Source organism: Maniola hyperantus, chromosome 4, assembly GCF_902806685.2.
Source record: "Maniola hyperantus chromosome 4, iAphHyp1.2, whole genome shotgun sequence".
Classification (NCBI taxonomy): Eukaryota; Metazoa; Arthropoda; class Insecta; order Lepidoptera; family Nymphalidae; genus Maniola; species Maniola hyperantus.
The window spans coordinates 11,829,304-11,856,889 of record NC_048539.1 but is presented as its reverse complement, the minus strand read 5'-3'; the positions used below and the strand labels follow the sequence as shown (position 1 = coordinate 11,856,889).

General features: G+C 36.2%; 2 protein-coding genes across 4 annotated transcripts in view; one reads left to right on the top strand and one right to left on the bottom strand.

Annotated features, from left to right (window-relative positions):
• LOC117981852 (folylpolyglutamate synthase, mitochondrial-like) overlaps positions 1-15,213 on the top strand; it is a 31,595-nt gene extending 16,382 nt beyond the window's left edge. For 2 of the 3 annotated variants that reach the window (XM_069497999.1, XM_069497998.1), the window contains exons 7-12: positions 3,742-3,906; positions 5,240-5,325; positions 8,270-8,353; positions 9,155-9,282; positions 10,078-10,173; positions 13,216-15,213. In XM_069497999.1, coding sequence (XP_069354100.1) covers positions 3,742-3,906; positions 5,240-5,325; positions 8,270-8,353; positions 9,155-9,282; positions 10,078-10,173; positions 13,216-13,685 — 1,029 coding nt within the window. In that variant the 3' untranslated portion in view covers positions 13,686-15,213. Of the gene's footprint in view, positions 1-3,741; positions 3,907-5,239; positions 5,326-8,269; positions 8,354-9,154; positions 9,283-10,077; positions 10,174-11,753; positions 12,091-13,215 lie in introns of those variants that run through there. The other variant, XM_069498001.1, reaches the window with a different exon arrangement.
• Positions 15,214-15,218: 5 nt separating this feature from the next.
• LOC117981850 (nucleolar complex protein 4 homolog B) lies at positions 15,219-27,365 on the bottom strand. The gene is made up of 10 exons (XM_034968071.2): positions 27,217-27,365; positions 27,011-27,119; positions 25,541-25,743; positions 24,785-24,915; positions 23,925-24,070; positions 22,816-23,013; positions 22,413-22,584; positions 21,607-21,773; positions 20,591-20,781; positions 15,219-20,491 (listed from the first exon to the last, which is right to left on the bottom strand). Exons 1-10 carry the CDS (start codon positions 27,337-27,339, stop codon positions 20,375-20,377), a joined length of 1,557 nt encoding a protein of 518 aa, XP_034823962.1. The 5' UTR covers positions 27,340-27,365; the 3' UTR covers positions 15,219-20,374.
• Between the last annotated feature and the right edge of the window lie 221 nt (positions 27,366-27,586).

Below are 27,586 nucleotides of genomic sequence, written 5' to 3'. Positions count from 1 at the left end.
GTTCTCTTAATCTGACCAAAAAAGGTTTTTTGGTTTCTTTTTTTTCCTTTCTTTCTCCTTGATAAAATGAGGAATTTAAGAATGACAATAAAGCGATAGATACAACCAACGTTAATGTAGATGAAATGTAGTACGAATTGTATTATTTATTGTATAAAAAAATGAAATGATATAAAAATAGTATTATAATTGTATTGTTATGTATTGACCTTTACATTTTTGCTCAATACAATTCATCGTCTTCTTCTTCACTGGAACTTATGAATATTGTGGCTCCTCATCCACAATTCTTCAGAGACCTTTTTTGTGTAAAATAAAATTACCTTTTTTGTTTATTTTAACCTTTTTTTTGGTAAAATGTATCGTTCGCGACTTATATGCCGCAACGCGTTTTTCGGAAGACGAAATGGCTCCTACACACTTCCGGTCATGCGGAAACCGGCAGATTTTGTATTTTTAGTAAGTTTTAGATTATATTCTTCAAAATAAAAAAAATAAAAATCGCGCTCGAGAATGCCGGATTAACGTTTTTTTTTTACAAGTTCGCGACCCTATAACTCGGCGGCGTCAAGGACTTATCGTCAGATTAGTTAAATTTAGTCTTAAAACACTAAAATCAACCCCCAATATCTTAATCTGACGCGTTCGAGTATTTCAAACTATCGATTTTTTTTTACTAATCTGATCGTTTATCCTAGGCGCGCGTCACTACATATAGAGCTAAATACTTTACAAGGTTGTTCTATTAGGTCTAAGGTATCTCTCATATCTTAAACTGCCACGCTCGAGTATTACCGAAAATTCCCCTATTCGCCTCCCTAACTAAAAAGTTTCGATGCAAAAAAGATCGTGTATAATAATAACTACAAATAAACTAATGTACCTATTACTTGTTCATTTCATGTAACTTCGTAGGTACCTAATTAAATAGATAAATTTCAACTTGTACGTGTTTAAAAAATAAAACTTTCACTCAAATATAATTTTGATTTTTCTGTAATAAAGAAAACTTGAAATTCCCCATTTTGTTCGTGTCGTGGCTAAAACATGGTTAAACGGTATCCGCCACCGACCAGAAATAAAAGTACGCGCGCATAGGAAAACTGCCCAACATGAATTCCAGCTGGCGACATAAATGCTTGCTGTCACCTGTCGTTACGATTGTCAATGTCATTACCAATATTTGTCAAATTTCATCTAAATGAAATGATAAAAGTCACAGAGTACATTGAATGATAAAAGTAGTCAACATCAGGCATATCAGGCAACATCCAATATTCCCACAGCAAATTACAATCCATTGAAAAATCAAAAAAATTCAAAAAGCTGACATTTGTTGAGCTTTCTCTCGCAAGTCGCAAGTTTGTACCGTTTCTATAAAAGCGCTTTTATTATATCCAGTTCAAGCTTCCACTCTGAAATGAAATAAATACATTCAGAAGACTTTCGCCGCTACGTTTGTTTGCGAGTAACCTAGTTATTTTATCCTTTTATCGTTACTACAGTGTTAACTGTTATCAGTACCTACATGTTTATCAAATTGGAAATAATTATAAAGCCTGGTTGTACTGCATAATATTATTTTCCAAATAGATAGATGATAAGGATTTATTATCATCGAATGTACGATGATTTAATTCTAAATAGAATGGTGCAGAAAGAAACATACATGAGGTTTTAAGGTAAGATAGTGATAAAATAATACACTTTTAAGTTTTAACCTTATTTTGTAAGGTTTCACACACATCGCTATCTTCAAATTGAAGTGCCTCATTTTTTTTATCTTTATTCGAGCATTTACACTATAATCACACAAAATAGTAAGCAATGATGTAGCCTAAGGTGCCTAGGAGGTGCCTGTTTACTCTTATTTTGAAAGTCCCAATTAGCAGGGAAAACAAAAGCCAGAAGGAACTTCATAATCTGGATGTGTTATTAATTTATTATAGTTACTTATAAAAATTCCTCGTAAAAAGTTTTAAATGATGGTGAATACCATGTCAAAAATAACTTGAAAATTTCCACTTGTGACTGTACTACTTATCTACTTATCTATAATCTATATATATATAAAAGGAAAAGGCGACTGGCTGACCTATCAACGCACAGTTCAAACTACTGGACGGATCAGGCTGAGATTTGGCTCAAATTTTCTATTTGAGGTAGACATCTGCTAAGAAAGGATTTTTGAAAATTTAATCCCTAAACAAACAAACAACAAACAATTGGGGGTAAACAAGTGTTTGAAATTTGTGTGGTCCACGTGGATGAAGTCACTGGAATAAGCTAGTTACAGATACACATATTTTTATATTTATTGGTTAAAAATAGGTAATGTAGATTTTAATAGGTCACTATTATCATAATTCTATAAGTAGATAGTTAATTTATCTTAAAGCTGTGTGTGTAACAGTGTAAAATGTTAATTTACAATTTAAGTAAATATTAATCGATAATTATTCACTTTGAACAGCTGAAATAACATAACGTAAGTTATTGTTAATATTATATTAAGTTGGTGGGACATATATCAACTTTTTGTTTAAAAATATCATATATTAAGGCTCCTAATATGTTAGACATTGTTTATGTAGGTACCTCATTGGATAATATAAAGATATATAGATGTAAATAATGTAATAATAATTGCGAATTGATGTATAAGTTTAGTTTTCCTTTTGTATGTTTCTTTCTTTGTTAATTGTCATATTGTAACAAGGTCTTTGAAAACCTAATGTGACCACATGCAGATGAAGTCTCATCAAAAAAGGTCATGCATATACTGAAAAGTAGTCTAAAAGTATAAAAGGTACTCCACAAAGAGTGAAAAGTTTAAAATATAACAATCATTGGTCTGAGTATGTAATATTATTTGTAATCTGTCGAACAAACATGACCATTGTTCTGGCAATTGGCATGATATGTTTATAATAATATTAGTGAGCCTAAACCTAGTTATTTAATATAGGACACATTGTGTAATAACTTGGCATGTTAGTATTTGAGTGTTAAGTTGTGAACATTTACGAACCTACAATCTGTTTAAAGTCCAGGGACTGATCGCAGAGAGAAAAAAGAGTGTTAAGTATAGGCTGTGTGCACAGCAGTCACTTATACCACTGGTTAACTGCACTTTGGATGCGAATTTATATCGTAATTTGTACGTAAGCATACGAATTGGGTACACTGAATATGTTTTTATCTGTCAAATAGGCAGTGTCCCGGTGATATCGCGTTCGTAAAGTACTCTTTGGTGCATTATTAATAATAATTTAATCTGTATCTTTAAGATAATTCTCGTCTTTAATCCCACAAACATTTGTGTTTTTGGTCTACGTCTATTTTATATGTCCAACACACGTATGTGTATTTGTATTTGGAAGATCGGGATTGTTCGTGCGTGATGTACGAGTCGAATACGGAAACGCATCCAATGTGCGATCGGCCTGCACTACGAAATTTCACTGTGCGATTTTCCCTGCAGAAGATTTCTTAGTGGTAAGTGATGATGTAGTCTAAGATGGAAGTTGGAAGTATGGAGGTATGGCAGTTTTTTTCCACCCATACCCCATATCGGTTTCTACACCTACCCCATGGCGGTACGGCATTGCCATTATAACTATCGGGTAATAATATCTCTCACATAAATCTGTCCCGTTTTAACTAAAGTTTGAGCAAATACAAAGTCTCTAAACCTCAGCCTTGCTCAGGCATGAGCCTAAGACATATTTCTTCATTCAGGTGAGCGACTGTCCAACTGGCCGCGTCAGTATGCACATGTGGATGTGGTTTGGCTACGACCTGGGCGAGTTCCTGTTCTCCGGGCTGAACATCAATACGCGATGGGCGTTCGCTCTCACTTGGATTGTCTTGTTCTTCGTGGCCTTACTGTTTGAAGGCTCCAAGGTACCATATTTTTTATTATTACAAGATAGGCTTGCGCTTAAGGTCTTTTGGAGTGCGCTTGCCTAGAAGATGCCTATCCACTCTTGCCTTGAAGGTATTTAATTTTCGGCAGGAAACACAGATGCTGGAAGAGCATTCCACACCTTAGCGGTTTGTATCAGAAACATCGAGCAAAAACGTTTCGTGCGAGTAGATTGGATGTCGACCACATAAGGATGCCAACGTTCATGGTTTCTCGCTGTTCTGTGGTAGAATGGTATAATACTTCATAGATTATGCCCGCGACTTGGTCCGTGTGGATTTGGGTTTCTTAAAAACTCCGTAGAACCCTTTGGTATTCTGAGATTAAAAGTAGCCTATATGTCTGTCACCATACCAATCTCAAAATTGGTTCAACGGATGGGTGCTGAAAAGGTTATAACATTTATAATGTTATAACATTATGTCAGGTAGGTATGTGTATGTTATAACAGTATGAACTAGTATGGACGTTTTTACCGAGTATAGCTGACCCGCCCCAAGGTGGAATTTCTGAATATCCTCTCTTATCAGAGGTCTACGAAAACCTGTAAATGTATAGATTATACAATCTGAAGTTGTTTGGAATGAGAACAGTTTGATTGTATGTTGATACTGGTTAAATAGTTTCTCCTACGTTTCTCTTTGTCACTAGCGACCGACCGCGGTTTCGCTCGGCGAAAATATTCTTTCCCAGCTAACTAAGCAGCAGTCAATATAAGAGATTATTTAAAATCGTATTGATTCCTATCAACGAACTAGTGATCACGCGTAGATTCCCTAGAAAAATCTAGCTTTACTCTTTGTCTATCTACTTTATAAGGAGAACCTCTGCATTTCGACTTTCTACGTCCAAGGGTTTAGTCAGGGCGTTAATGAATCAGTCAAAAGAAAAGATTGTCGGTTGTAAAATTACGACCGCTACGATAAGAAGAGTAAAGTTTGAAAAATGCTGCCTCATGTCGGCTGTGTAAATAACCGCCCACTTATGTGACACGTTCTATGTACATAATATGTGTAATGCAAATATCTCTAGCGATGATAGCTTGATGGTTAAGACGTTGGCCTCCTATATTCGCTGGATCGGGGGTTCGAGTCTGGGCACGCACCTCTAACTTTTCGGAGTTAAGTATGTATGTGCGTTTTAAGCAATTAAATATCACTTGTTTAAACGGTGAGGGCGTCTTGAGGAAACCTGCATGCCTGGGAGTTCTCCATAATGTTCTCAAAGAGAGAGAAGACCCGTCGTCGTCAGTAGCGAGCCAGCAATGACGATGATGAAATATCTCTATGAACTCCTCTTCGTTTGCCGTAGGTGTATCTTGCGGGAGTGCAGCGGGAAGCCTACAAGAAACTGAACCCGTACCGGTGTGACGAGAGGCGAAATCTGCTGTGTGATCGGTGAGTTTTTAATGGAATTCGATTTTTTATTCCGGATCATGATAGTGAAATGCTCTCTTGGTGCATACAGATGGATTGGAGTGTTTTCGGTAACTATCTAAACTCAGCATTAAGTATGTACTTTTATATACTTCTTCTTCTTCCTTACCTTATCCTACTCTACGTGGGGTCGGCACATGTCTTCTTCTTCCACTCACTTCTGTCATTCGTCAACGTATTATCCACCCCTTTTTCACGCATATCCTCTTTCACGCAATCCATCCACCTTTTCTTTGGTTGGCCTCTCCTCTTTTTTCCTTCCCACATCCATATACTTAACATTCTTCTAGTAACATGGCTTTATTCCCTCCGCATTATATGCCCATACCATGCCAGCCTATTAGTATTACCCCTCATCTTTACTTTTGTACTACATGTATATACCTACCGTTAAAATCGGTACCTACTTTTTAATTTGCACTTCGGCCATTTGAAAATTCGCCATCTTGGTTTTCTACTAAGTAGGTAAGTATTTGTTGTAATTTCAACTCTAACCATTACGATTTATTAGCTAGATACAGTCCACTTTTTATATTTATAGTGCAGATTCAATAGCAGCAAAAGAATAATAATAAGTATAGATACAGAACATTGAACGAAAATAAACACGCTTCGAACATTCATTGTTATCGACGACATGCACTTTGCAATTTGCATAGGTACTAGGTACCTACTGTTGTACCAAGATAAAATATAAGACAAGTTTATTGGCATAATACGTGCAGTGAGTAAATAAAAATATATCTCTATTCTCTATGTATATTATCTATACTAATATTATTTTGTTTGTCCTTCCGTCACGTCCTAACTAAGCAACCGATCGACTCGATTTTTGGCATGGATATAGTTGAAAAGACGGAGAGTAACATAGGCTGCTTTTTATCCCGGAAAATCAAAGAGTTCCACGAGGTTTTTAAACTTCAATTCTTGCAGACAAAGGGGAGGGAATCGTCTAGTTCAGAATAAAGTAATAGATATTATATTGTCGATTTTTTAAGGAACGTTCTAAATTTATTCTCATACAAAAATAATTCGAAAGAAACCATCTCTAGCATCTAAAGCAATAAACTACATATAACGCTATACAATTGAGTGTGTAAGAGTTTGTAAAATTCATTTATTGACCTTAGAAAATAAGGACAAGACAATCTAAATTTTTAACCGGTAACTGATAGAATATAGCCTTGTGTTCTTAATCGACTAAGAGCCAGCGCATGCCAGACCATCGTTATTTTATAAAAGCTGAAAGTTTCTCTGGGTATTGTCCCCAACACAGGGAGGAACGGACGGACCATGAAGTTTGGATCATGGGTGCCTTTGGGAGATAGTAGGTAATAAAGGTGTAAAAAATCTTACGCCAAAGTATGAAGTCCTATTTTGTTATATTTTCTTCAGGATAGTATTAGAAATCACATCAAGCATTGCCAGACAGTATCGTGGCAATCCCCTGCCAGATACCCTTAAACGTTAACAATTTATTAAACTTTAAGGGCGTCTGGCAGGGGGTTGTCACGACACTAAGTGTCTAGCAATGCATAACGTGATTTCTAATACTTTTCAAAGAAAACAAAATAATTGGCTTTATACTTTGACGTAAGATTTTTTTACACCTTTGTTACTTGTTATTTCCCAAGGCCACCATGATCTAAACTTCTTAGTCGCTGAACGTTCCTCCCAGTGTTGGGGACAGTACGCAGAGAAACTTTCAGCTTTTATAGAATAACGAAGGTCTGGCACGCGCTGGCTCTCTCTCTTTAACTAGCTAACCTATTAGTGAATGTATAAACGTTAAACTCACGTGTCAAGCTGGTACTTAACTAAATAATAAAGATACGGCCACACCTGCGCGACATGAACGCGGGATTCGCGATTGAATCTATACCAAGATAAAATACAAGACAAGTTTATTGGAATAATACGTGTATTGAGTAAATAAAGATATATCTTTGTGTATAGGTACGTTCGTATATCTATACCAAAATATATAAATGCAAAAGTGTGTTTGTTTGTTTGTCCTTCCTTCACGTCTTAACTAAGCAACCCATCGACTTGATTTTTGGTATAGAGATAGTTGAAAGGACGGACAGTAACACAGGCTACTTTTTATCCCCGAAAATCAAAGAGTTCCCACGGGATTTTTAAAAACCTAAATCCACGCGGACGAAGTCGCGGGCATCATCTAGTAATAAATACCTGGCTGAGATCTGTTTTTGTTCAATGCGCAGTCATAGGTTCGCGATTGTTCTTCGCGAAGATTCGTGTTCAGATTGTACTTATGTTTTGCACGCATTATACCTACAATCACAAATGAAGTACATAGTTCCTATCGACCATAATTATATGGTCCTTTCTGCGGCATTTTTGCATGCGAATGAATATTGCACTATACCTTTAAATCATATATAACTCCGTAGTAGGTAATAGGTACGTACGTATATACCTACTCGAAAACTTGCAAGCTGAATTAACATTTACGGTTTTTAATGGAATATTAATTGTTTACTCTATCAAGTTAGTTAAACTAATAAGTTTATAAGTATTATTATAATAGGTGTACAAGATTAAATAAGTATTAGAAGAAAATGAATAGTGTAATTTTATGAGTACAAAGTACCTATATATCCGGTTTTAAAATAAAAAAATCCTAAATTTTAACAATACTTTAGTTTATTAGTTAGCTTAAAATTTTAGACTTCTCTAGACGATAGTGGGGCCGATTCTCTAGTACACAATCTCTAAACTAAACTAAATTAACAGGTCTAAATCTAGTGCTTTCCTTTTCCGCAAGCAACATTATGAAAGGGATAGCAATAGATTTAGACGTGATATTTTAGTTTAGTTTAGAGATTGTGTACAAAGGAATTAGCCACAATGTTTACTAAGGCTCTGAGTATTTTTGTTTTAGAGAACAAGGCAACCCTATGGAGCCGACGACTAGTCGCAACCCCAGTACGGGACAAATCAGTAGGTGGGCTTCGTTTAAAGTCAGGTAATATTTTTATACTCATTTTTACACTATACATCACTCATTTTATATCATGATATAATCATCATGATGATAACCTATCGCCAGCCCCGTACCTACTGCAGAGCACGGATTTCCTCTCAGAGTTAGAAGGGCTTAAGTCATAGTCTGTCACGCTGCCTCAGTGCGGACTGGCAGACTTCGCACACCCTTCAGAACATTATGGAGAGATCTCTGGCATGCAGATTTCCTGTGCCGGTGTTTCCTTCACCATTAAAGCAAGTGCAATATTTAATTGCTTAAAATGCACAAGACACACTTAGGAATAGTATTTTTGAGAAAAAATACTAAATGAATGTTTGCAAAGTAAAGATAGTAATAAATAAACTATCTCTAAAGATAAGTTGTTTTAGAATTTTCACACTCCTAATTTTATTTATTTACGCCCAAAGTTGTCATAAGTTTAGTGTTAAAATAGGAATATTTCGAGGCTCGTAACTTTTAACTCAATATTTTTTTCATTGTTTAAAATATCAGTGAACCTAGATAATGGCAAGATAAACGAATATTATACTTAGTTTTGGGCGCATAATATGAAATAATTTGTAGTAGTCACTAGTCACCTTTCTAGTTTGTATGAAAAAATCACCGCACTGCGCCCTCTTAATTTAAGGGTGAACCGTACTTTTGACATGACAGTTGACACACAGAGAAAATATGGCGAGTGAGTTCTCAAAATTTACACGTATATACATAAATTTTGAGAATTAATTTTGAAACGTTAAGCGCCGGTGTAGTCATAACATTTTGTGCATATATTTCCAGAACATTGGTGAACGGGCACCAGACGTTGGTGTTCATTATCCACAACGTGGTGGGCTACCTACTGATGTTGGCAGTGATGATATATAACGTGCATTTGTTACTGGCAGTCGTATTCGGCATGATGCTGGGTTAGTATACACAATCATCAATCAATATATATTATAAAAGAAAGTGTACAATGTGCGTGCCGCTAAAACTCAGAAATGAGTCCCGGTACGATCAAGGTTATAGTATATAGCTCTCTATCTCCCGTCCATGAAGAAGATTCCCGTTTTTACCTGAAGGGTGTGCTTTTGAAGATATAAGGGTTGGAAGTTTCGCCCTATAGAAATTGCTTCATTCGAGAGTTTTCGAGAGAATTCTACAGAATATCCCAGATCATTGTAGAACATTTCAGAACATTCTCGAATGTGTGTCGAATATTCTGGATTCTGGAATCTGATACATTGTGGACCAATCGAAGACTTTTCTCTATGGGTAAAGCTACCTGCTGATAGGGGTATATAAAGTAAGATCTGTCGTGAGTTCGAACGTTCTAGAACATTCTGGAATGTTGTGGAATGTTCGGGAATAGAATAATGTTAAGGAATACACTTACTACGCGGGCGAAGCCGCGGGGCAAAAGCTGGTACAAATATACATGAGACCTTAAATGTCGTATACGCTGGGATATAAAATAATGTACATCGACCTTTAGAATGAGATTTCGGCTTTGTAGAGCGTCTCTGCCACTCATACCTATGTGGTGTTTTGTCGGTCTCAACGACAGAGACAATGCTCTACAAATCTGGTATCTCTTTCTTAAGGTCGATGTTTATTACTTTCTGCCGCATACTGTTATACGCCCCACCAACACACAATTCTTACCGATACCGGAGCATTCTCAGGAAATGCACGTTATAAATTAGGTTTTAACTTTCCAGGCTACTTCCTGTTCGGCACCAAGCTGACTCGGCTGCAGATGCAGTGTTTCAGAACCAAGCGAATGGTCATTTGCACGCCCGAGTGTGACGACACAGGTAAACTAACTTGTGTTAAATCTATCTTTTTTGTCCTGTTTGGGTTTGTTCTATTGCTATTGCTTCGACAATTTTTGCTGTTCGTTTTGAAGATTTCCTGCTCTACTTTCCTTCTTTATACTTTTACTTTTTTCTTTTAGTAACTAATCCAAATCTTTACATTAAAATAGTAATTATAATCCGCTTTTAGGGCCCGACCATATCGATGGCTTAGTTTACAATACGGTACTTGCCTATGTCAAAAATAAATTATTTCGCAGTGATTATCAAATAGAGGGTCTTCCAAAATACGTTAAATCCACGTCCATTGGTAGTTTTAAGTGTAGTAACAATTTTAAATTATCGATTAAACTAAAACAGCACGTCAAACCATTGTGACGTCACATGCCAGTATTTCATAGAAGCAGTTTGATAAAAATATACTGATTTGACTAGTTGTGAAACACTGGATTGCACTAACTACACAATAGTCGATTTTACAGGAAAGTTGTTTAAAGTTCAGATATGCCTAGCACAAATATAGTAGATTATTTCAATACTGTTTAACATCTGATCAGTACTCTCGACCAGATGCTTTGTCTGCAGAATATAAACAAATCCCATACACTCATGTTTTCTAATCTAAATATATAAAAGGAAAAGCTGACTGATGGACTCTGACTTATCTATCAACGCACAGCTCAAACTAATGAACGATCGGGCTATTTAGCATGCAGATAACTATTATGACGTAGAAATAGTATTAAGCTAGTTGAAAATAAATGCGTATTCTTGTGTGTGGTGTGATACGCATGCGCTTAAGTTGCACAGCTTAGAATAACATAACACCTGCTAGTATCCTTCATAATATAGTGGCTCTTTACTAGTCTATAGAAAATGGTCCTGTTATCGATATTCTGGTCGGAAATGCTCTTAAAAAAAGCATATTATACAGTGGAAGACTATGTAAATGATAAGAAAGCTTGGATTTGACTCGCTCCAGCAATGCACGGGGCTGCAATTGCTTGTACAGTATGGTATAATAATATTGTAAATGGATGACTTGAAAAGAGCAACCGCCGAGTTTCTTGCTGGTTCTTTTCGGTAGGAACGGCATTCCGAACCAGTGGTAAATTAAACTAGTTAACGATTCATAAGAACTTGTAATTAGTCTACTTGAATAAACATAAATTCTATTCTATTCTATTCTAAATGGGTTCTAATATTTTAGTATGGAGCCTGGCCTGCCTATAAGTCCGCCATTTTCTTTTTTTTCTAAATAATGGCCTCATAAAATAACTGCATTAATCAATAGCTGGCATCAATAGAATTAATTATTGTATGGGAGAAAATCATTTAAAGTGTCACGTTTCCGAGATATATGCTATCAAAGTACTGGTAGCATCATCAATACAACCGTCTAGTCTCTTTGAAAGATTTTCTCTCATACTGTACTTGTTTGGATTGATGCCAGCTATTGGTTAGTATAGGTTTTATGTGTGGCCACTATTTTGGAAAACAAGAAAAATGGAGGACAACTATGTAGGTCAAAATCTTCAAGTCATTTAGCCCTGATTGCTTCCCTTGCGCGCTCCGTATAGATCGCTGCAACACTGAGAAATGCACGTGGGAGGTTTGCTCGGGGAAACTGTGTAAGGAGATGGACGCCTTGGAGCTGCAACGGACCGATACCGTGCTCGGCCCTGAACCCTATCGACCCAAGTACAATATTACGTACCTAAAAACCGTCATAATCCCTCTTTATGTAGTGCTTGATACGTAATTCTTGTAGTTGCCAGTTATAGTTGAACCATTATGAACGTGCGAACTGAGTCATAAATCATTACGATCATAGGGTTGTGAGAAAACCGCACAAGTCGTTATTGATAAAGGGATGGCGTTTGGATGCAGATAGCTAGTTGCTATGTTGGTATGTTATGTATGTCGGTATGGTAGGGTAGCTAGGTATCGACAACTTTTTTTACTGTTAAATACAACACTAGAGCATCAGGTTCCAGTTTCGTAAGGCCTGTAAGTGCGAGCGAGAGGTCTGATAAAAATGATTTGACTCAGTTCGCAAGTTCATAATGGCTCGACATTTTATTTTATTTTATTTTCTTTGATGGGTTTACCAACAGCTTAGTCATTTACAAAAACAGTCACAAAAACAATTTTAACTATTTAAAATACATTCACAAAATGACAAGCTTATTATAGGCAACCACAGCATGCATAAACTTATCATACATTTCCTAAAGCTAATTAACAAAATTAAATTAGATTACATATTAAATACAGATTAATGATTATTATTTACATACAAATATTTGTTGTATGTAAATACTTATTTATTTAATTATTTTTAATCGTCACTTCGCACCTATTGCTTAATACTATATCTAGAAATTTTCGCCTAAACTGAGCATAACTATTAGAGAATATGTCTATTTCACTCTGTTGACGCACGCTGTTGTTATAGAGAACAGAGATTCGAGGAATGGCGGAATGTTTACCTAAGTTATATATAGACATAGTATAGTACATCTGACTATTGCAGTAGTGGCCAACTAATGAACAATTTTTAAAAGAGCAGGAAGACGACTGGATAAAATTAAGTTTCTAGAAGTCCCTATTTCTATAATGTTCAAATAGAGTGAATAGGCGTTATTTTTGTACGCAGCCTGTTTTAGCGCCTTCCACTTTTAGGTATAGTCTTTGAAGCCACAGACAAACTAGAGAATTTCGGGCAACTGCAACTTTTTCTTTTGTAGTTAATTTGGTGAATTTAATTTGTAAATTTTCATTTTGGTAGGCAAATAAAATATTTTTCATGTTTGTTCAACATAGTCATTCATTATTTATTATATTTTTAATTGATTTCAATTAAAAAGTTGTTTATTATATTATAGTTTCTGTTTTCTTGTGTAAATCTTCTTCTTTTTAATTTATTATTTCCATGGTATTTTATCGTACGTAGATAGATTTTTATGCCATAGTAGACAAGATGCTTTTCAACTTTCATACAAACACTTACCTATAACACAAACCTTTCTTCTTTTCCAGCTGAAAACACAACACCGCCGCTTCTGGACTCATCACAGAATTCCGAAACCGAATTTTTCATATGCCAGACCCGAAATTGCATTCAACCGTCACATTATTTCCCAACTTCACCTGAAACTGGCGAATCGAGTGGTGCAACTTGCTATTATGGCGCCAAAAAGTGTCCGTCCAAAGTTGCTAGAGCGAAAAAAACCCAAGCAGGCACTAGTTCCTGCCACCATGAAAGCGAAAAAGAAGAGAGCCCGAGCGTCGAAGATGCACAACTTTTACGTCATACTTGTTGTAAAAAGATAGAAGTTGAAGGAAAATGCTGCAAGTCTAGTCCAAGCACGGCCGCAGTTCATGATGAAAAACATTGTGATTTAGAGCCTTCAGAAGAAAAAGCACAGAGTAGAGAAGAAAGTCCGCAGGTTTCGTGTTGCCATAACGCGAAACCTCCAAGTGGCAGTCAGGAACAGATTATAAAATGACATTGCGTCATGCGTGTTGTTAATGTTTACTCTGTGGTAATCAAAATGCTCTCGTCACGAAAGTTGGAACTGCGTGGTAGAATAAAATATTTCAAGTTATGGTGCGTGGTAAGTCGCTAATCCCAGCATGCGTTTCAATGCGATTCGCGTGCACGATGTATTCTTTGGTTTTCCTTAGTTTGCTTAAAAGATAAACAAATTGCAGAAACCTTCTTGTAGAAATGCAAGCGACGCGACACGACTTGCCCGGCGCTTTAGACCTTTTGAAGTTAGGTTTTTCACTCTTATCTTAATTTCAATGTCTGTTCGCGGTAATTAGGTGGTATGGGCCTTGTATAGTGCGCCTCTCACGCATTTCAGCGAGAAGCTACTTGATCTTGTTTATAAACTAAGAAAAACTAATAGCATAGGTACATTTTGAATTTCGAATAAAATATTCATAAAAAAATTAGATTTTTGTTCTGCTAATTTAAATATTGCACACAGAGCTATATTTATAATACTGAAGAACGATTTAAAATTACAAAGTATAATATAACAAGTTGTTTTGTACATTTACCATGAAGTAGGTAGGTAGTCATTCTTAATAATTATGTGAGTTATGTGCACATGAATAGGTACTAGATATACTTATCAATCACCCGAGCGGATCATCTAGTTTTTAATAATATGCGACCGGCGTTAAAGTATTTAAGGTGCTTTTTCAACTTTCGGGACTTGTAAATTATGTAGGTAGTGATTATAATAGAAAGAGGCTCATAGAAATATTTTTGTATGTTTAAATAATATTTTTATACACATTTATTTAATTGTATGTTTTCATTAAGATAGTTTATAGTTAAGTACCAAATTAAGTCTGTTACCTAGTAGGAGTTAAAGATACGAATTAGTTTTATAAATTTTTTGTCACGCTCAATTTGATCTACGTAAATAAAAGAACAAAAATCTTGAAGCAATAATTCGTTTTTATGTAGAAGAATGTAGAATTGCCATTATACGACCTGTGTGTATTGTAGGCACCTAAGCTCATTCATAGTTCCATGAATTTATAGTTGTATTATGAAAAAGACTAGTATTTTTAAGTTGCTGTGCCAAATTTATTATTGTTAATTCAAATCGAATACTGTATGTAACACCTCATAATATTAAGGAATCTCGTAGTCACTATCACTAATAGACCAAGTCAAGTAATTGCACGCAAGCCAGGGAGTGAGCATCCCAATGGACTAAGCAACCAAGTGCGCGCTAGAATTATTAATAGTTCCTGATCTAATGCGGTCTTGGGCTTAACTATTAGTGCGCGAGATCCCTTATAATTATATGCAATGCCTCTAAACATATTGAGAATATTAAAATTGTTTATTGGAGTATTTCAGTATTCCAAGAATTTACTGTGTAATTTTTTTACTTCTTATATATTTTAAATGAATGCCTGTATTCGTAAAATACTGTAAGACTTGTAAATATTAAAATATTGACTCCATATTTGAAGACAAACCCATAATAAATTAAGGTGTTTTAAAACAAAGACGATTGTTTTACTTATAATCTTTATTCGTAATAATAAAATAATATCTTACTCTAGCTTAAAAACTGCAATTTGTTTCAAAAATCACATCATATGGCGGGCACGGTTACAATCATACTTTATTTGAGATACAGTACTTGAACTTATGAATTGGTACCACCTTAGGATACTTTATAGAAACGAAAATTTAAATTTCATAAAACCTGGCATATTACGTACATTACATCGTAACTCTGGTATCAACATCAGAGCTGTCTGAAATAAACATCAGAAATTACTGGAATAAACATCAGACCTGTCTGGAATAAACATTGGATTTGGAACATCAGACCTGCATTTGTAATGAACATTGGTCTTGTTTGTAACGCACATTAGAATTTGTACAACTGTTCAGAAAAAACGAACTGACGGGAATATCAGAGTTGTCCAGAATAAAAATCACTTTGCTAGTTTAACATGAGAACAAATTATTGGAATTATTTTGTAATATTCCATTAGCATAAGCATCCAAGAGTGGAACCATACGGAATTTTATGGCAAATGGCAATAACGCTATATTGATACAAACTATATAGTTTCTTACTATTATACACATTTGTACGGTTTGTTGCGTGATATATATTGCACCGCACCCTCAACTGCGAGGCTCCAATAATAATAAACAATATAATAATAACAATAAAGTTAATATGGCGGATTCAAGGCATTTACAATAAAAAATATATATAATTTGTCAACAAAATGCTTCATCTATAATAAGCTCTTAAAATAAATAGGTGGTTGGGGATGTCGGTGCTAATTCAGTTCAATAAACTAAAATGATAAAAATTAGTCGCCTTTTCAGCGTTTCGAGAGAAACCTAGGAGACCTTGTGACAGTTCTAAGCCGCACTATCAGAGCCGAGACGCGAGCGAACTCTTTCCTGATAGAGATGAGACGCGAGGTTTTTCTTAGTAGAGCGGTAGGAGGACTTGACACATGCCGCCGCGCCGCGTCGGCCGCTGCTCGCGGTGGCCAAACTAAACACTTGTTTTAGTTTACACATGTGGAATGTGGAGGTGGATGGGTTGGATTAAATACCATAGTTTGAGTTGTAAAGACAACTCAAACTATGGCATTTAATTTCTGCTAAAACTGTTTTGATCGACATAGGAGAGTCACTGAGTGTCCTTTAGATTGCTTCTCTTACTTCTTCAATAACCGGTAAACACATTTTATTATCTCTATTGGTAGAATTTATTTCTATGTTTTCTTTAATAAAAACTTGTGAATTTACATTTGTTGTCTTTTGCATCTGGTAGAAAAACATAGTTTTTTGTATAGTAAGTAAGGATAAGGACTTCTTCTCCATCTTTTCATTAGTTTCTGGTGAATTATTATTTTTATCTTTTACATCTGCATTGTATTTGCCTTGTTCTGCGTTATTCTCAAGCAATTTCAACTTTTCATCGGCAGTTTTCATATCAACTTGATCAGTAATTTTATTTGTGGTATTCGTTTCAGAATGAACATTTTCATTACTGCAGATAATTATAAGATTTTTCGGATCATAATTGAATGAATTCCAATTTCCTAAATTAGAGCTTTCATTTTGTGAATTATTTTCTTTATCACAACAAATGCATCTTAATCTGTTTTCAGAATTAGTAGTTAAACAAACATCACATTGCCATACCTATATTTTTTTCTTTAACATTTATGGAAACTTATTTGATTTCTTTTCAATTTAAAGTTTCATGCACATGTTAATTGGAATGAAGTAAGAAGGGTTTGAAAAAGATTTGAAGCCAGCAGCACACAAAATGCGCGACGTGTGTTTTATGTTTCGTGCATCATTTTGTCTCTTTCACTCTAAGGGTCAGTTGCACCACAGAAAATCGTTATAGTTAAACTTGCCCACCAAAAAACAAGCCAATGTGGGTGGCACAAATTAAGGAAGTATGTTAAATTTCGGTAAAAACATAAAGAACCCTGACTTCTAAGTTCCGCAACCCAGTGACTACTTTGTAGGTCAAATTCAACATTAACTGTCTATGGTCCAACTCTATGTAAATTGCAGCTCTAGAATTATTAATGCAAGGAACTGCTTGCTTTAACGTAAACGTGTTTTTAATACAAGGATGTATTAAAACACGCTTACGCGCGCGTTCAGTGTCTCAAGCTTGAAGTGGCACAAAGTTAAGAACAGATTACTAAGTGCTAACTAGTCAAGGACGTAATTGGTTATTATTTTTCGAAATTAACAATATCCACCTATCACACAAAAAAATCAAAACGTTATAACGAAACAAAGATTATGCGTCATTTTAACATTATTCACACCTTAACGTTTAGCGTTCAACGCAACAATTTTAATATATAAACTAAAAAAACAATACTTCCTTACAATAATAATATGTCCCATAACTTAAATTTTCTAAAATAACGTTATAATATTATGTTTCATCATTCCCTCTTTTGATTTTAACTATATTATTGAAGCGGCTGTATATAGGTCTCATAGTATGTATTTAAAGCCTTTGTCAACACACGGCGAGCCGAACGCAGCATTTTCATTTCTTAATGTATGGTGTCGCTCGAATCTAGTCGCATACAAATGCGAAAGAGAAGCGGAGCGAATCGTTTCTGCCGCGAACCACACGCCGAGACAAGAAAGCGAAGCGTGAGCGAGATAACTGTATTGACTGACTTTGTATGACCAGACCGATAGCGAACGCAAGTCACGATTCGAAAGGTTGCCAGTTATTCAAAAATAATTCGACACGTGGACAAGATGGACACCGAAAAGTTTATTGAATGCGTTAAGTTATCGTCATCAGAATCTGAACCACTCCACTCCATTTCCTTGAGCTCAGCCTCACAACGTCTCCATCTCGTTTCCCTTTCGCTCCGTATTAGGTTCGCTGTGTTCGCTTTCGCTACGTGTTCAGTTAGACAAGGGCTTAAGGGCTTCCTAAAATAATATTTAAGGGACTGTCGTTAAAATTTAAAATGCTAAGTATGAAAGGTAAATTGATTTGAGGGTAGATCAAATAAAATATGAAAATAGAATTGTTGCGTAAACGCTTGCGTTAACACTTACGATCACAGATTTTTGATTTGTATAAAAAATAAAAAGACACTACAACATCCTAAGGTTAGCTATTTTAAAGTTTAATCTTAGAGTGCAAAAATTTACTTAATATTAGCTACAAATATATAAATTATTAGATTAAAAGTCATCACTGACTTACACTGCATAAAAAAGATTTTACATTTCACCAAGATTGATAGACTGAAGAACTTTGAAACATTTTAGCGTCAAAGAAAAAGGGACCTTAATGCGTTCCTTTATAGCTCAAGTTTGTCCATACATTTACAGCCAGCGCTCCAGGTGGAGGAAACCTTGCGAAATTAAAATCGGTGGTACGTATTGATTTTTTTATTTTAAGTCAAGGACCACAGATATGTCCAGATATGCAACTAGCGTGGCCCCCTCAGTCCCTCTCGCTCAAGCAGAGGTACTTGTGAAATGTTATTCCGTCTATTTTACGTTCGCTTCGGCTATTGTAGCCTTGTATACTGCAACCCACCATTGCACAATAACTTCAAAAACAAAAACAACAAACGAATCAATTATTTATTTACAATACTTGAGTCAACATAACCTCACTTCACGTTGTTTGCCAAAATCTCACGTACAAATACATTTTGGCAAACTAAAAATAGTGCCCACGGTGATAAGGACAAAACATAATCATTTTGTCACGTTCTAATAGGGGTTTAAATGCATTTAGCTATCTCGCTCTAACAGTAAGTGTCACAATAGGCAATTCATGAGATGTCATTGATAAATGGTACACAGAAACAGCTGAACGATGAATAAGGTAAGTCAGTGACGAGTTTTACTGGGGAGGACTATGACTGCACATTGTATGTAACTTAAATCTAGAACTAAAGCTTATTTCATACTATAGGATATAAATTATATAGTCCGCTCAATATTGGCGTTCCCAACATTCGTACCAATTTTAACTCTATAAATTGGTACGAATGTTGGGAACGCCAATATTGTCCGGACTATAATATAATTTATATCCTGTAGTTTGAAATAAGCTGGATTTGAAAAAGCTATAATGGCGTGTCAATTTTGCTGCCTATCGAAATTTCTTTTGGAACTTCAAAAAACCAGTTTCCCTGCATGTTTTCTTTAGATTTCAAGTCAGCATTAACAAAATATCTATATACTGAGACGACAGTATGATACGGGGAAAAATTTCAAAGTACATTTTCTGGATTTTATAAGTTAGTCGTCAAAATCAAATGATCAAAGCGTGTCGATCATTTAATTTTGATTCTTCTGCAGGAGAATTCTAAGTTTACTTTCCTACTTCCATACTATATGAAACTATTTAAAGACAAAGTAAAAATATTGGCTACAGTAATATAAATTTCTAACTCAATTACTACCAAAACTCTTAATATCCAATTTTTTTGTCATACAGCATCTTTAGAAATATCATAAAATCACTTCAATTTTCAAGTCAAGTCACAATAGTCCGAATTTACGAAAACCGAACATTTAGTGTGTCAACGGAGTGATGCCAAGATTTGATTATCTATGTTACTGTAATTCACGAACTACGGGTAAATTCTAGTATTTACCGGTAAAACCTAGGTTTTTAAGACTGATTTAAGATTATCGGTAATTTCGGAGTTTCTCCAGCATTCGTACAAGTCTCTGGGATGAAACCTAGGATTAACAAGTGAATGTTTACCGTAGTTCAGGCTTTTACAGTAACATATAAAAGGATAAACTGACTGATATTTCAACAATCTAGGTCAACAATCAGGTAGGGTCTAGAAACTGGAGATTTTGCATGCAAGTTTGTTTCTATAATGTACACCTTCACTAAGGAGAGGTTTTCGGAAATGTTTCTTTTCGAAGAACCGATAGACGTTGGTGTCCCAAGGTGCTCGAACTACCACTTCGCGCAGGAAGCCCCCACTAGGTAGATGGTCAGACGACATCAACCACTGGATGGCGGCGGCGCAAGACCACCGCGGGTGGAAGTCCCTACAGCAGTGGACGTCTATCGGTTGACGACGCGTAGTGTAGTTCATTTGAACCAATGTGAGCCAAAACGTGTAAGGTTGTATCTCAGAATATTTGAACATAAGCTCAAGCAAACTCCCAGTACTGCAGCAGACGTTCCCCGGAAGGCAAAGCCATGCTCTGCGGTCGGATGAAGTTGATCTCGATCGCTTTGAATCTCTTCTTTAGTTCCGCGTCGAATAACTGAAAACAATTTATATTTAAATAAAAAAAATCATACAAAATAAATAAAACATTTAGCCTTTATTTTTGGGTTTTCAAAAAGTAGCAAAAAGTACTCACGGCGGTTTCTTGGTCGGGCGCCAAGTCAACGGGGCGGTCCCTCTGCTCGGCGGCGCGCAGAACCACTGCGGCGGCGCGGCTCACGGCGGGCTCCCAGTGTCGCCGCAACGCGCGGACCTCCCACAGGGAGGAGCCCAACGCGCGGGATCTGGCCGCGTGAGCCTCTTCCATCACGTACGGGTCGTTGGACACTGAAAGTAAACTCACTGTAACGGCACTATCTCACTAGCGCACCAGTGGTGGCGCAACCAGCACCCCTACTGCGGTTGTTTGACAGCTACAATGTCACGATCGCAATCATCTCTGATTGGTTAATGCTCGCTCACTATTGGCCACAATGCATTGTTGTAACAAGAATCGCACAAATCAGCCAGTCGGAACAATTGAGATTGTAATAATGATTGATGCAGGTTTTAGACAATCGCCCTACAGGTATCGCTATCAACAAAATGGAGCTCTATGGAGGGTACCTAACCTGGTGACCACTTGGTTAGGCAGGGCACACAGTTCGAAAAACCGATTGGGGACCGAAGGTGCTAGAATGCCGACCTCACACCGGAAGGCGCAGCGTTGGAAGACCCCCACTAGGTGGACAGTCGACATCAAATGAGTCGCAGGGAACCGCTGGATCCAGGCGGCAAGACCGTGGCGTGTGGAACTCCCTTCAAGAGAACTAAGTATGTCCAGCAGTGGAAGTTAAGTGGTTGATAATGTCGTCGATTCTGATGTTTTCTCTAAACGAAATTTTCTGCATTTTTTTAAATATAACTAAAAAAGGATAGAAAATAAATTTTAAATTAAAGACTCTAAATTTTAGTGTTAATTTTCTACTCTAAACACTATGCTCAAGACTGGCAACTAGTCATTGACAGACTGGCAGGCAGATCTAAATCAAATTAAGTTTCTGTCCTTTTCTTATTACATCAGTAAGAAAAAGATGCGAATACTCTTAAAATTTAGTTGCAGTCAGAATCAGTGGCGATGATAATGATGATGAATGTAGAAAATATACTCACTAATAGCCGGTGTGTCCTCACAGCAGATCATGCGTTTCAGCGCGGGATGCCTCAGTAGTAAGTTGGCGACCAACTGAAGCAGAGCCCCGGCGTCTTCCGGAGAGGCCACGAGTGCGAGACGCGAGAGACGTTTGGCAAACGCTGCCACTAGGCTCTCGGGCAAATGTCTGCAAAAAAATTTATTAAATATTGCATGAACTAAACTAATACAAAATCAAGAACAAACATATCTAAGCTTGACTGCATTATCAGAGTGTGCATAATACCCAAAATAATCAAACATGACTTCAATCACATTGAGCATAATGCTCAGAAATGCTTAAAGATGACTTCTATCAAGCGAGTATGATAACAAAAATGTGTGAACATGATTTCAAATTTCAATCACTGAAAAATGTGTAAACATGAGCATAATACTTAAAAATGTCTTCAATCATATTGACTATGATTCTTAAAAATGTCTAAACATAACTTCAATCACAGTGAACATGATAACCAAAATGTGTAAACATGACTTCAAACGCATTGAGCATAATACTTAAAATTTCTAAACAATCACAGCGAGCATGATAATCAAAATGCATAATCATGACTTCAATCACTGAGCATGATACTCAAAAATGTGTAAACATGAGCATAATACTTAAAAATGTCTAAACATAACTTCAATCAAAGTGAGCAGATTACCAAAATGTGTAAACATGACATCAATCACTGAGCATGATGCTAAAAAATGTCTAAACAAGATACGGCGAGTGTTGCATTTGAAAGGAAGGATTTTTTTAAAACTCGATTATGCAACTTACGTAGAGCTGAGGAATATGTCCGCGAGGTGTACAAGGCGTTTCTTGTACCGGGTGGCGAACATCTCTGGTTCAAACATGGCATAAAGACGGTCGTACAGGTCCGGATACTCGATGTTGTGACGTCTCACTAGCTCTAACACACCTTGCAGAGCTAGCATGCTGATTGGTCCACCTGTTGATAAACAATATATTTTTTGATGAAGGTATACTCTATCGATATAAATAGGAGCCTGCTACCAATTTTGTAAAAATTCCAAATTTTTGTAAAGTTACAAATTTTTGTAAAAATGCTGGAGCATAGGCTACTAAATCAAACCCCTTTGGTTATGTGGCATTCAGTAAGGCTATACTAGCTCAGATTGCTTTAGATTAGGTCACGTTTGTTGGATTTTCAAACTGTTACCTGCATCAAGACTGTCACAGAGCATATCGGTGGCGAGATGTGGCTTGTTAAGAAGTGGCATCAGTCTTTCTACTAGTAGAAGTAAGGCGCGGCGGTGTGTGCGCGAGTCTTCACATAGTGGCCACAAGCACGCGAAAGTCCAGCAGCGGTTGGCACAGCGACGGCATATGGCTGGGTTGTAGGGGAAATGGGGTTTGCCTGAAAATAAAACATCAATAAATAAATAAAATATATTTGAAATCTCAGAAACTTAATGACTTAGAAAATGGACAGAAATTCAAAACGTTACTGATTCAAATTCTACATATAAGTGTTCAGTGTTGATAGGTCACTTTGGTATTGATGTACCCTATTTCTATTATTTTTCCACTTGTTTATACAAAAAAAGCCTTGCACTTGTTTAAAGAAAAAAAACCCTACTGCTACTAAGTAAATAAACATTTCAAGTACATCATTGGCTCAGAAATTGGTTTATTAAAAATCAAAAGTCAATCTGTTCTTTATGGTATGCAATGAAATAACATGCCAATAATAGAAATTGCTGGTCAGTTTCATACCGCTGACGAGGTTCGAGTGCACACATTGTGCACACTTATGTTAGTGGGTTGGGTTGCGTTTTTTTTGGTACATGTGCTTACAAATAATATAATAGAACAAAACCATACAAGGTCGAATTGGCAGGAATTAATATAAATTAAAATGCACTTGCCTAAAAGATGGTTATCATGCGTAAAAAATGACTCCTTACGCGCTATTTTAACATTTGGGGAAAAATTTGAAAACCGCGAATTTAGAGTTAGATCACACAAAAAAAAATTTGTGGTCATGAACTAATGATTAGTATTTTCAATTTTCAAAGTGAGTGACTATATCAAGTGGGGTATCATATGAAAGGTCTTCACCTGTACATTCTAAAACAGATTTTTATTTATTATTATGCATCATAGTTTTTGAATTATCGTGCAAAATGTCAAAAAAATACGACCATAGTACGGAACCCTCATTGCGCGAGCCTGACTCGCGCTTGGCCGGTTTTTACAGACTATAATCACTCTTGGTTTGATGATACTCATATTTGTTAACTATACAAATAATGTAGTTAAACTGACCGTCAGCAGCACAAAGCACCTTCATTTCTTTCTCGTGATCATTGTCTCTGTCTTTAGCCTTGGGCTTGTTCTCAGTAGGTATCTCTGTGGCCATCAGTTTGTCAAGCAGCTCCAGAAAATTCTGCATGTATATATGACTGGGAGATCTGAAAGAATATTTTGTCAGAGTTTATATTTATAATGAACTAGCTGCCCTGGCGAACTTCGTTCTGCCAAACAGTCGATTAATTTTTTTTAAATTTTTCTGTCCGTAAGAACCATCCTCGTACTTAAAGGAATATCCATACTAATATTATAAATGCGAAAGTGTGTCTGTCTGTCTGCTAGCATTTCACGGCTCAACCGTTCAACCGATTTTGACGAAATTGGTCTACTTTTTATCCCGGAAAAACAAAGAGTTCCCACAATTAAAAACCAAATCCACGCGGACGAAGTCGCGGGCATTCTCTAGTTATAAATAAAAAATTAGCGAAATCGGTTCAGCGGTTCTCTTTTGGGGATTCATTTTTATATTATAGAAGATATCACTCCCATTAGTTTAAATGCTAGAGTATTTCTTATTTAATATTCAAGCGGTAGATTGACTACTACTCTTTGTTTACACAAGACTTTATTATATTTAAGGCTTATCATGTTATGATCAACTTATCGTCGCTCGGCCATTGCTAAGCACAGGTCTCCTCTCAGAATAAGACCAAATACAAATTGGGAAACTTCACACACATTTAAGAACATTATGGAGAACCCTCAAGCATGCAAGTTTCCTCACGATGTTTTCCTTGACTGTAGAAGGAAGCACTATTAAATTAGTTAAAGAATAAACAACAGTACTTTTGAAGTATTTAATGTGGTTTACTCACTTGCGATAAGCAATGGCAGAGAGAATTTTGAGTCCATGTTGTTGCATGTCTCTGTATTCTGTGAACTCTTGGAAGCGCGCTATTTGTGAGGACATCGAGACGTCAGAGTCCAGCAGCACTGTGAATATGTTCTGAAATATTAAAATAACCCAAATTAAAAAAAAATCTTAATCAATATATTTAAAGCAAGCAGTTTGAATTTTGGTTGTTGTCAATTTTCATTCATACAGCAATACTGTTGATTTTCAGTTATTATAAGATTATCAAAAAAGAGAAGTGTAATGTTTTTGGAGTTTATGTATGTACCTATTTCTTTATTCCATAGCTCCTAAATGCCTGAACAGATTTCGAAATATGAGAATACTGGATGATGCCCGCGACTTCATTCACGTGGATTTAGGTTTTTCAAAAATCCAACAGGAACCCTATGATTTGCCGTGATAAAAAGTAGCCTATGTCCTTCCCCGGAATATAAGCTAACTCTGTACCAAATTTCGTCAAAATCGGTTAAACTGTTGGCCCGTGAAAAGCTAGCAGACACACTTTCACATTTATAATATTAGTATGGATTAGTATGGATTGTTAAAATTAAAATCCTTACATTAGCTCTAATATGTCTGGCTATAAATATTTTGAAAAAATTCAACATGGGGGCTGTGTTAAGTGTGGCACCATTTCTGAATGGTTTTTTTATACTTTTTGTGACCCCTTGCTCAATAATATTTCAGCAATGTGATGACGGCTTGAGATTCACACCTTAAGTCGCACAGAAGGGAAGTAATAGCCAGTGGTGGGTTCCAGTGGATATTTTCCTTCAGCCTGCAGCAATTTGCAGGCGGTAACGAGAGCTTGTAAGCGTGAGCTGGTGCGTCCACATTTCATGCACTGGAGTGCACGTGATATGGCTGCCTCGTAGCACTCGTTCAGCCATCGCTTGTACTCTGCTTCTGGGCTGGTGTCTGCAAAAAAATGATTTTCATTTATTTTAGGACCAATCTTTCATCACCAAATAAATTTTAACTGAGGAATAAATTTGACTTTTAACAGTTTTTCTATTAGAAACACAGATCTAATAGATATGCAACCAGCGTGGCCCCTATAGTCCCTCTCGCTCGCAGACTTATTTACTTATGAAATGTTATGCCTTCTATTTTATGTTTGCTTTGGCTATTGTAGCATAGTATACTGCAACCCATCATTGCACAATAACTTCAAAAAGAAAAATTGTATTCAATTAGAGCCTCAATAGCTCAACCGGTATAGGAGTGGGCTGAAAACCGAAAGGTCGACAGTTCAAATCCCGCCCGTTGCACTATTATAATAAATCTATTTCTCAGTTAAAGTTTGTTTGGCAATTGTAAAATCAATCATTAATGTATAGGTGTGCACCATAACAACAATGATGGGTTGATCATGATAACAATCATGCCTAATGGAAAGGAATGCAAAATTGTGTGACTGTCTGTTGCCTTCATAGTCCATATCAATTTAAACTAAATTTGGTACAGAAAAGTTTCCATTCTTGAAACAGATATAGGCTATTTTAATACCAGAAAACAAAGAGTTCCCACAAGATCTCTTTTATTCCCCCTAAAAAAATGTCCCCGAGGGTGGATACAAGAAAAAACGTGTATGTCTATCCCCGTCAGGGTAGATAGTTGGAATTCGTTATTTTTCTTCCGATTTTCTCCCTCGGCTGTGTACAGTCATTTATAGAAGGGTCAAAACTGAAATAGTTTTAATTATTTAATTACCTATTTAGGACATTTGCGTCGTCAAATCTGATACCAGAATTGTAGGTATTATTGCATCTAATTTTTGTCGTTTCTGTAGCTGGATTCAGTATCCAGCAACAGAAACAGCCAATTTTTTATTCCAAAAAGGGGTATCATTTTCTAATCAAATATCTAGCTGGTTCTTACTAAAGCGGTAGAGTTCTTTCTCTTATCTCTAATTATGAAAAATATTCCGTAATATGCTTATTTATACAAGATGCCTGTTTCACAGGTCTACTGTCCCTACTATTTATATAAGCAGAAAAACGTCATTTTGATTTTCTATGAACTTACACGACTGTCTAACAAGATTTTTGAGATATGGTTAAAACACTATAAATAACACAAATATACATCACTATAGCGGCAAAATAGGCGATCTATTTGTTTAATGCTCAAGTCGAAAAAATCAATAATTTTAACAAGGCAAGCACATCATCGTTTTACGAACCTATAGGTTTTAAAGGGACGATGTGTTGAACCAAGTCACCCCGTTTTAAAAGCTCAGTGAATATGACTTCGATTGTAAGCAGCAGCGGCGTATAATTCTCGGTTTCAGCCTGAAATAAATCAAATACAACAAAATAATTTACAATCCGAAACGTAACCTAAGACGCAATTTTTATCAGTTTAACATGAAATATTGAGCCTACTTACCTCAAACATTTGTAGGATATCAGCGAGATTATTCGCATGTTTTCTCGAGTTTAAAAACTCGTTTGACTTGATGCGTAATTGTGCCGAAATCATTTTGGAAAAGTTTTGTTGATCGGCAGCCATTTAAGAATTTTTCACACAGAGCAATATATAAGTGGCGAGACCTCAGACCAGCGAGACATACATATTAATCTATGAGCGAGAGGAGACGGGAGGAGGATCCCATAGATTATTGGAGGATCCTATCAAACGTAGGTACCTATCAGTCTCTAGTATATAGTAGATAATCTATGGTATCAGTACATAGACATGAGAGTACAATGGTACATGTAGGTTTTTGAGAGGGCCTTAAAGGACTGTATCCAGGGCC

What these genes read in the sequence shown, in the direction of transcription:
- LOC117981850 (XM_034968071.2), bottom strand. Translation starts at nt 27,339, where the DNA reads ATGGCTGCCGATCAACAAAACTTTTCCAAAATGATTTCGGCACAATTA. An exon ending in TGAGGACACACCGGCTATTA is followed by an intron (nt 20,782 to 21,606) that starts GTGAGTATATTT and finishes GTTTACTTTCAG; the next exon opens with TGTCCAACGACCCGTACGTG. An exon ending in CGCCCGACCAAGAAACCGCC is followed by an intron (nt 20,492 to 20,590) that starts GTGAGTACTTTT and finishes AATTGTTTTCAG; the next exon opens with TTATTCGACGCGGAACTAAA.